The following is an 11739-nucleotide window of genomic DNA, read 5'->3' as shown; positions in this document are numbered from 1 at the left end:
TACGGGGCCTACATATTCAATTTTTATTAATCATATTTTGAACTTCATTTTTTAACTTATTTATAATTACCATTGAAAATTTACTATTATCGCATTCATTAATTCTTCCATAATTTTATTTTCATAAACATGAAGCGTTAAATAGTGATGAGATTTGGTGGTAAGGATGAGAGATAATACATGATTATAACCATTTAATTTGATCAAATGAGTAAGAATTTTGATGTATTATAGATATCAAAATGAAATTGGAAAATAATAGATAGTATTGAATTAGCATAAAAATGACGTGAAATAATAAGTTAAAAGAAATAGATAAAATTGCACTTAATTTTCAAAATTTTGAAAATTTTAAATAAGAAAGTTTATACAATTTTATCAAAATTATAACTAATTTTATCAAAATTAAAAGGATTTGATAAAATTACTAAAACGTGATAAGATTTGACTTTTTTATTTTTTTAATAAGCCTTATATGTGTGTGTACATGGGGCTCATCATGGCAGATGTTATCGGTCTTGCAAGAGATTTCAACACTATATCTTTCGTTTTTGTCAGAAGGAATTACAATCAAACTGCTCATTCTTTAGTGTTTCGAGAACTACGTAACCCTTCCTTTATCTATAATTCACTGGAATAAGTGCTCTTGATTTTAACCTTGTTGCCATCTTAGTGGCTTCCTTTATTATTTTTTTTTTTTATAAAAAAATGTGGCTTCACACCAATCAAATGCATTCAAAAACATATGGACACGCTAAATTCTGAAGCTTGAATGGAAGAAAAGACGATGCTACATAAAAGGAATGTGACTGAAACTATCAAAATAAAGAATTTAAAATATTAAAATTAAAGGGGTAAATACAATTATTTAATTAGTGAATAATTAAATAACAAAAGGAAAATAAACTAGATTGTGATGATATTTAATACTATTGCATATTATACTAATATGAGTCAGTTGAGTAAACATCATTTTATTTCAAACCATAATTTTAAGTTAAAATAAATTCTTATCGTAATAAATATTATTAAAATAAATTTAATTGAAATATCACAAAATTTGTAAAATTCTCACTCAAAATATGCTTCTTATAAATATTGTTGGTGTCTTTGGTATAAAATAATAATGCTTATTAGCGTTCGTCGTCCAAAAGCAAAAAAAATATTAGTCATACACAAGCACATAACTACTTTTAAAAGACAACTATATGACATATGCTCTTAATGCTATATAGTGTTATCTCAAAAATAATATTAATAAGCTATATTAAAAATTAAATTTACACCATTTATTCATGTATTAATTGATGTTCATTTTTACTTAGCAAAGCAATAAATATCATTACATTTTTTTTTTAATAACCAAAATATAGCATACAACCAGATTGGTGGCATGGAGGTGATCCCTGATGAATTTTAAGAGTTTCAATCTTAAAATCGTCATTGTTAAGGGAGTTTTATTCGAATACCATTTCCAATCGAGCATGGAAAAGCATGTAATTAAATGAAAAAAAAAAATAGCATACATTTCTTTACATTTTCTAAAAAGTGTATTTATCCATACATCCATACCAAGAATGGGCTGGGTTTCTACTTGAGGGCTTAGGCTGAAAACTTCTCGGTTGAATTAGCTACTTGCTAAAGACCAAAAGCAAGATAGATACATATATTGGACGATCTGGGAGACAATGTGGAAGCAGTGTCATATAATAATCATCAACTCCATTAGATAACATATTTATATATATAAACAACGCCATAAACTGAATTTGTTCTCACTCTCTCATCACCACCACAACCCATAAGAAGAAGATCCAAAAAAGAATGATAATAAAACAAAGAAACCACATGAATTTAGCTCAGGAAAGATTAGACAACACAGCTTTATCATTAGAAGAAGTAAGCTGAGGAACCCAAATCAAAACCATCAGGTACCGTCTCTGAAACCGATGGCATCCTGCTAAAAAGCGGGCTGTGGACGTACTCGCCGGCGTCAAACCCGAAATATGATCCACCTGACTCGAACCCGTTTGTCATTGTGGTTTGATCTTCAAGCCCCATCAATCCTGATGAAGTTGTATTACTCCATCCACCTTGACTCATTTCATAACCCAAATTGTGAATGCCTGAATCAACTGAGCTCGAAAAGCTGCTGGAAATGTCGCATGGCAATGGAGGAAGTTCATCGTTAGTTATGGCTGGGAGTTGTTTGTCATGATGATATGTAGTAGTGGAGGAGCAACCCCACATGTCAACGCCAGCCACCGAAGAAAAACCGTCGGAGAAATGGCATTGGGATGAGCTGAAATCCTGCTGGTTATTGAAAATGGAGGCTGGGTCAAGCTGAGATGGAGGAAAAAAGATTGATGAGGAAAAGTTATTTGCTTGTTGTTGTTGCTGCTGCTGCTGTAGGGATTGTATTTGTTGCGGCTCATCAGGGGAGATAATGGAGGTGACAGAAGAACCTGCGGGCATATCAGAGTAAACAAAGTTGGTGCGAGCTCGAGAGCCACGCATGGAGCGGGCGGCTCTGTCGTATGCCAAGGCAGCTTCTTCGGCGGTGTCAAATGTGCCTAACCAATGCCTTTCTTTGGTGGAAGGGTCTCTTATTTCCGCTGCATATCTTCCCCATGGCCGTCTCCGAACACCCAGAAACCTTACACCTTCTGCAGCAGCTTGAGTCGGTTCCTGCGGTTGCTGGTGGGTTTGCTTCTTCTTGGACTTGGATGGAGACGGATTCATGATGAGGGAAAAAAATATAAGAAAGGATTGGATTCTGATTTGATGGGTTTTGATCTCTTTCTTTCTCTTCCTTTATTTTTATCTTGTTGTTTGGTAGTTTTGTTGTGATCTTAGCGTTTCATGTGGGCAGTTTATATAAGATCAGATGGCGCCTTGTTGCCTCAGTGTTTCGGTGTTTCTATGGACAATTTACAGATTTTGTCCCTAATATTTTTTAAATTCCCGATATGCCCCTTGCTTTACAATTTCCTAGGGCTTCAATGGTATTTTCAGAACTAAAAAATGACATATATGTGTATTTATTTATTAATAAATCAAACTTTTATTTATATATATATATATAATATTAAAATTTTAAATATATATTAATTTATATTATTAAATAAAATAATAAATAATCTAGTTAATACGTAGATAAAACGAATAATTTCGATATCAATGAGTCACTTTTCTTTTAAAATATTAATGACATCATAATTAATTAAAAAAAAAATTTAGCATGAATTAATTTTCTCTCTACTTATATATAATAGACATTAATTGAAGATGATTTGAAAATTTTATTTATATTTTATGCCAAAATTTTCAAATTAAATATATTAAATTAATAAAAAATACTTAAATTAGAGTTGTATAAAGCAAGAAAAAAAAACAAATAACATCAAATTAAAATTATTATATGTATCTCATGGGTTAGCTTATTAAATTAATATTTATTTTTTTTTCTTATTCACATATATTAAAGTTATTTTTAAATTAATTTATAAGGCCTTAAATTTAAATGAGTGAGGGCCAAATGAATTTAAAAAAAAAAAAATTCTTTTTCTGTCCCTTAACTAAACATAAGAAATTGCTTTTTTTTTTCTCTCTTTTCCTATTTCATGAATTAAAAGTTATCATTTCCTTTTTTATTTAAAAAAAAAATCAAATATAGTGTTAGTCTTATTGTAGATAATTTGTTTTTGACTGAATCATTAAGGTCAGACTTTGATTGAATCATTAAAGTCACACTTCAGAGTAAACATAAATACTAAAAAAATAAAATTATTTAAAATATAGAAGTTTTTCTAACAAAAGTAAATGAATAAACTTGGATTTTTTTCCTAGTTATTTTTTAAATTTTTATTAAGAGAAAAGATACAAGCATGCAATATGTCATAAGGGGCATGAATTAAAGAGAAAAAAAAAATGGCTACTATTTTTATCAATAATAAAGTTGTAAGTTACCATTAATATTTTTAAAAGAAATTGCCAAAAATTGACTATGTAGTTTTTTTTTTATATATATTATATATGTATTCTCAGTCTAGGATTATGACTAATTTCAGTCTATTAAGGGGTGAAGCACTTCTAATGAGTATCGTCCCCATTTACAAGGATAATACACTTGATCTCGCTTTAACAATAAGAGACAACTCATAATAAATACCAGTTAGTGAATACATAATTTTTGTTAATTTATTATAATTCGCTCTTATAAAAAGTGCTTCTTAGTATATATAACTAGATGAGAAAATTGAAAGAGTGTAAACTCAAGTTTAATTTTTTTTAGGCGAGTGATATATTTTTAATCACTAAACTAAGTCAAGTTAGATGGAATAAATATTATTAATTTATGTGAAAAGTTTCTCTTTCAAGCATCCTTTTCATTTCATTGATATAGATACCATGAAAGTGGAAATAATTAAACTTATCTAAAAAAATAGAAAATTTGTCTCTTGATGCCTCCTTCAAATAATTCTATACTTTTTTTTTGATATTTTGAATTAAAAAATATATATTTTAAAATTTTCTTAAAATTAAAATTAAAAAATTAGACCAACTCAGTAATATTTTACTCATTAAAAAACACTCATAAATTTAATTTGAGGATAATTGTACAATATGAAGAAGATATTCCTAAGTTATTTCCCCTCTTTTCAAAACTAAAGAAAAAAATAAACTTCCCTCACCAAATAAAAATAAAAAAAAAATCAACCCATGTATATTTCTCTTCAAGGTTTCATTAAAAAAACACAACAGAAAAGAAAAAGATTCTTCCTTTGATATATATTTGAGTTTCAAATGATGGGCAAAGAAGCTAGAAAAATGAAGGGAAAAAAAAAAAATAAAAGTGGGTTGGCATGATTAGAGATGTCAATGGCCATCATGAGCATGTTCATTTAGATGCTTTGTTAATCATTATTCTGTAATCAAGGGTTACTTTAATTGTATTAACAAATTAATAGATAATTTAATTTCTAAGGTTTTCTTATATAGTCCAAATTAATTAAAGCTGTTACATGTGATCTATCAAACCATGCATGAAAAGGGAACTAATCATAACCTTAATCTAACAACAATTAAATTACAACACTTCTGTGTCATCTTAAAATAAAAGTTTGCTTGTTGCTGTAGCTTCACACTCCAATCATTATTAGGGATGCAAGCATGCCTTTGCTTCCCATCATATATATTATAACAATTAATTACCTTAATTATGATATGGATTTGATTTGTACATTCGATTTGAAATTTGAGTTATTATTATTATTATTATTCAAATTTTATCAAAATTTATATTCAACTGACTGAATCATATATTATATTAATATTTTAATATTAAATTTGAGTTTTGTTTGTTTCTTAAAAAATAATTTATATATTTAAAAAAAAACTTTTTTTGTATGATTGTAATATTAAACTAATGATATGTATTTATATTATGTATATATAAATATTTTCATATTTTAATAAAATTATAAAATTTTTAAAAATAAAAAATGACTTTCTCAAGAGAAAATTATTTTTTTATAAATAATTTAATTTTTCTTTTGATTAGAAAAATACTTTTCGTTAGTCTATTTTTTTTAGTGTTTTAAATATTAAAAAATTAAAAAAATATATTTTTCTATCAAACAAACGGAGGCTTTGATTGAGTTTCGCTATACAGGAACATAGATATATACACAAAATTGAGAGACTCTAAAATGCATGGATGATTTCAAAAAAAAAAAAAAGCACTTAGAGAAACTGTGATTCAAATTATTTATCAAATTAATTACTACCTAAAAAATTTTAAATTGATTCACTAATTGTGAGTCATCTTAGACAAATGTTATTTTTTTTTTTTTTAAAAATTTGATTTTTGAGTAAAAATTTAAATTGATTGAATCAAATTCAAGGCAGTCACAAGTTGAATCTTAATTTTATGAGTTATCTAGATTTAAATCATTTTAAATTAAATATAAGTTTAAAAGGATCATAAATCGTCTCAATCAATTAAATTAGATAACAAATAGCTACTCTATATATTAAATAAAATTCTTATCATAAATTATTGACCCACGAGTTAATTAATTGGAATTTTTTTTTTTTAAATCTGTTTAGCATTGCTGTTGAAATTATTATTGAGGAAATTATTTTTTTAAATATACTAGTTAGAGAGTATTAAAAATAATATAAAATTAAATTTAATAAATTTTAATCATAAAAATATTAAAATAATAAAATATTTTTTTACACTGCTTTTTTAAATAATATCTAAAATGATACTTTAATATAAAAAAATAATTTTGATCCTCTAAATGTAATGTCAAACGGACTATATATTACTATCATAGTATTTTCGTTTTAATTCTTTTTATTATTTTGTAAGGCAGTATTAGTGCATTCAAAATTATAGATTTTAAAGTTTTTTTTTTTAAATAATATTGATCAATAAAGAAAGAAGATCCTATCTTTATTGATTAAATTAATCTTATTGGGCGTCAATTAATTAAAGATGTTAAAAAACTAATTTTGTGTGACAAATATTTCCGCCAAACATAACTCTTATTAGGGCTCTGTTTATTTTATAAAAAATATTTTTTACATTTTTAATTATTTAGAATATTTATGAAAATGAATTAGCAAAAATTATTTTTTTAATTAAAAAGAAAATTAAATCATTTTTGAAAAAAATGACTTTCTCATTAACCCGTTTGATTAATTGAACCGATATTTTTGATATTGTTTTGTTTGGTTTAGGTTTTTCATTTTCTATTTTAACGGTTAACTGAATCAAACCGTCATATGGAATATTAGTTGAACATTTGACTACGTAAACATATTTGTCTGATTGTTTAAGGCGCCATAATAAGCAAACAATTTATATACAAGTAAATATTATTAAACTATATTTATGACTTGTATTGTTATATAATTTCTTAATTATTAGCCTATATTATTTACTTATTGTGTGCCTTGTTATGTACATAATTCTTTAAATTTATTTGTAATTTATTATTTTTATTTTAATAGGAAAGAATTTTATAATTTATATTTAAAAAAAAAAAAACCCAAAATGGAAAAAGAAACTAGCATGGGATATACCTAGGCATAATATCCTAATGCATTAGCCATTTGAATTATTCTTGATTAGAGCGTTCTGTCATGAGTTTATAAAACACAGATCTATTTATTAAATATATAAATGTATTTTATATATTTATATTATAAATCTGTAATGAACTGAATTTACATAAGAATTTATCCACTCAAAAAATTTGACAGACAGAATTAAATCTTGAGAAATTAGTGCATACAAACAATCATATTATCAATCTTCACAATATCTACTCAAGACTTAGTTTACATTATGAATGATTTTAATTCAGTGGTAGTTTAGTAGTCTTAAGAATGTGAGATTTTGAATTCAAATTTCAATTGAGTTCAATTAATAAAAAAAAAAATCAGTTCACATCTGTAAATGACTAGACAACATTTGCAAATTACTCAATATTGAAACAGAATAAATTTTGATAGCCTATAAAAAAATTTATAAACCTAACTTCATTTCAAAAATTAACTTAAAGGAGAAAATTTATTCAAAATTTTATATATATCTAAAACGCCTATGTGGGACAGTGCATCCTATTTCTTACCTCTTTTTGTACCAAAATAATCCCAGTTGCACTATAATATCTTTTCAATGAATATATATGAGCAATGTACATTCATTCCCCCAATGTTGTCAGAGTATCTAAAAAGAAAATCTTGCAATCCATTGATTCTTCACATAATGTATGGTCCAAATCTAAATTAAATTTTTGTAAGGGATCCCACAATATATAGTTCAAAAGTCCTTAGTTTTGGATTCAAAATCTTGTGATCTCACAGGAACTATCATTACAGATAAAATGGTCTGCACTCTGCAGGTATTGATTGAAAGATCAAGAAGTGGTAGGTGATTATTTAGAGGTTTTTTTTTTCTTCTATTAGAATTTTTTTTTTATATTTAATGATCCATTTATGCATAATTTTATAGTTGGTGTTCAAGGATTATCATTGCTAAGCCATGTGCATCCAATTTAAGCCTGAAAATCAATGATAAGTTCCACAGCCTTCTTTTTTCAGTCCCAAAGCTATAGTTTAATTTTTTTTTTATTTCTATTATTAAGATTATATATATAAAAAGAAAGAAATTAAGAGAATAGACACTTGAATTTAATTTATCAAATAAATGATAAGCAAACAATTTTGAAGAAATTGAAATGAGGGAAGCCATGTTGGGTGGCATGTGATAGAAACACATAGGTATCTTTTGTGAACAAAAAACAATGACTAGGCACTATGTTAATTATAGAGAGGGAAAAAAAATGCAATATTTTAGAGCTTTTTGACTAAATGTCCCACATTATGGTCCATTAATTTATGATTTTATTAATTATTTATTATTTTTTTAATGATAATGGGTTGTCTTATTCTTAATTACCTTTCACTAAGTATATCAATTAGTGGTCAATGCAAATTAATTGACGAATTATAACTTTTCTACATTTTACGGCAAATAACTCTTAAGTAAAGAGAAAAATAATAATTTTTTTAAGGAATAACAAGAGATATATATATATATATAAAAAAAAGAAATGAGTTGATTTTTTTTAATAGGAGATTGAGAAAGTGGGATTCAAATTTGACTCTGTTAACACTAAGTGAGTAATATACCTTTAACTATTAGATCAAATTAGACTAGAATTATGTTTCTTAAATTGTATGAGAAAATGAATGTGGCAACTTTTTAAGATGGAGTGAATGCTAATTAGAGTATAACTCAAAATTCTTGTGTTATTTGAAAAAAAATTGTTAATTTTTTTTTTTATTAAAGATAGAATACACATATATATGAGTTAGTGATGAGAATGAACTATTATTAAAATCATGATAATTTTAATGTAGTCCTTATTTACATATAATCTATATTCATACGTACTCTATAATTGATGTGAAATTCTAAAGGACTAACCCACTGATAAATAGACTTATCTTAATTTTTTCATCATAGACTTATGAACACCGATTCTCCCCTTAACTTTTGACATTTGTAATCAAAGATAAATATACGCATAGAGAAATATTCTCATTTAAATGAATGATTATATCTTATAAATTTTAAAATTATATTTGAATATTATTGAATTAAAATTTATTAATAATTTAATTCTATCATTAATGTCGTTACGTGAAACAAATATTCCAAAATGAGATTAAAAAAAAAATTTGAAAAATTGGTCTATCAGTTAAAGTAGTGTAGGTCAAAAACCTAAACAAGTTGATGAAAAGGATGAGTGAAAGTTCCATTGGGATTTGGATTAAGAGGCTGGAATGGACACTCTTCTTTCTTTGGATTGGCGTCTGATTATTCAGTATTTTGTCTTTTTCGATAACTTCTGATTAGGGCATCTTAATGGACCTTAATTAGTCAATGATCCTCATCTGGAGGGTTACCATCTAACCATGCTGTTCATGTGCCATAAATTGAATACATATTTAAATATCACATTCACTAAGACGCATGGAGAGATCCCTTCAACCGAGGATATTGCATTCATATGGTTCTTCTTTTGGTAAACGAGTTCAAAAGGAGTGCTATCTATGTATTAGCGTTGATCTATATGCAATTTGATAAGAGCCGCAACTCTTTTAAAATTTTAATTTATAATTAAAAATAAATTAAAAATAAATATATTTTTAATGTACTCTTGTATTTAATTTAAAAAAATTTCTAACAAAAATTTTGAATGTTTATATTTATTTATTGATTTAATTTAAAAAAAAAAACTTAATAAACTCATATTTTTAAACTTCAAAGGCTTTTTTTAAAAAGAGGCTCATTTTCTTTTAAATTTCTTTTTAAGTAATTAAAAATAAATTTAAAAAAGAATTAAAAAAATTATAAGTGGTGTATATTAAAAGACACTAAAATTAAATATTATGTTTTTCATTGATTTTCTAAATTTAAATATAAGACAACTTGTGTTTGTGATTGACTCTAAGTTCAAGTTCTTTGTTCGTCACTGTTTAATGAATTTTATTATTAAATATATGTAAAATTTTTATATTAATAATTTAACATATGAAATTGAAGATTTATTACTAATTGGATGGTGGTGGGGAAATTAAGAAAGTGGGCATGTCTTGGAAACAACAAATCCTAAGAACATGAAGCCAATGTTCAATTGTGGGGTTTCTTCAAACATGGATTTCCTTTACGCCCATGTGCAGGCAAAGTGGGCGGCATCTCATGGCGTGGGAAGACTGAGAGAAACTATGTCCCATTCAATATCTTCTCAGGACTAAACTAATTATTAGATTAGGTAGCTATGGCTTTTGGCTGCCAAATGTGGTGAAAGCTTAGCTTAATTGGGATACTATTAGAACTCGAAAACAAAATCCACAATTGCATTAAATAATTAATTACCATTGATTAATTAATAGTTTAAGGCAAGTAGTGAACTGGCTTGGATTTGCTAGAGTTGAGAATGTTTGAATTTGGTGTTTAGAATTGAGAATGTTAAGATATGTAGAAGGAAGAGGAAAGGTGGTGTGTGGGGACGTGTTGATTGAGATGGCTTTTCCGTAATTGTGGTAGGACTGTCTGCTTCCTCAATTCTTCTTCTTCAAAACTCAAAAACACAGGTGCATCCATCAAGTCATATGTTTTACAGCTTCCAATTTTCATTCAGCAAATTCAAAAGGGTTAGAAATTGTGGGAATTTTTATTTAGACTTAATTTATTATGAATTTAAAATATAATACATATGGTGAGAGACTTATATGTAAAATAAATGAGATCATATATTTATGTCTTAAATTTATGATGAAAAAGATTTAAATAAGCTTTTTTCTAGCACTCATAGGCAATTTCAAACATAACACAAGATAATAATGAAAATTTAACCCCATGTTTGGATTACAATTTGCCTTGGTTTTATAATGTATAGTATGGTTTCTCTCATTACTCGGAAAGATTGTAATTGAAAAGGATGGTTTTGGGTTATAAAATGATAATTTCTTAACCATCATTTTATAATAGATTTTCATACCACCAATTTGGTGAATTGGGATGGTTTAAAGATTTTGTATTCCCCTTTAATATACACATACATTCCCTGTTATAGAGTATTTTTCATGAATTAAAATAAATTAAGTAAAATATATTTATAAGACATTTTTAGTGATTAATCAAAAATATAAAATGTCTTTAATTATTTTTATGATAACATTATTTATAAATTAATATTTTATTTAAATAAATATCTTTAAGCAATTTACATATTTAAAGTAAAGGGTGTTTTACTAATGTTTATATTCATCTTATTAGACCATACTATCTAACCAACTAAGAAATTTGGATAATTTTTATTAACTATCTCTCAACTTTAAAGTTTGTTACACTTCCATCTCTCATTTTCATTTTGTTATCATAAAGTCCCTCAACTTAAAAAACGTTACATAAATTCCTACAATTTAAAAACATTACATAAAAATCCTTCAACTTAAAAAACATTATATAAAAGTACCACATGCCAGAATCTCATTATATCTCTTACCAATTTGATATGTAGCAATGTTATACTGTAAAATGAAAAGGTCGGGTCTATTTAACATTAATGTTAAAACTACTATTAAAAATAACATTATCTTAAATATACTAGTTATAGAGTATTAAAATCTGATTAAAAAATAAATTTGACA

At 26.0% G+C, this 11739-nt stretch overlaps 1 protein-coding gene across 1 annotated transcript; it reads right to left on the bottom strand.

Annotated features, from left to right (window-relative positions):
• Positions 1-1806: 1806 nt before the first annotated feature.
• On the bottom strand, positions 1807-2797 carry LOC110656211 (ethylene-responsive transcription factor LEP). The gene has a single exon (XM_058147159.1). The coding sequence runs from the start codon at positions 2740-2742 to the stop codon at positions 1891-1893; it is 852 nt and encodes a 283-aa protein (XP_058003142.1). The 5' UTR covers positions 2743-2797; the 3' UTR covers positions 1807-1890.
• Positions 2798-11739: the final 8942 nt, after the last annotated feature.

This window comes from Hevea brasiliensis, chromosome 1 (assembly GCF_030052815.1).
Source record: "Hevea brasiliensis isolate MT/VB/25A 57/8 chromosome 1, ASM3005281v1, whole genome shotgun sequence".
NCBI lineage: Eukaryota > Viridiplantae > Streptophyta > Magnoliopsida > Malpighiales > Euphorbiaceae > Hevea > Hevea brasiliensis.
Note: the sequence above shows the minus strand (reverse complement) of the source record. Positions and strands in the feature narration are given on the sequence as shown.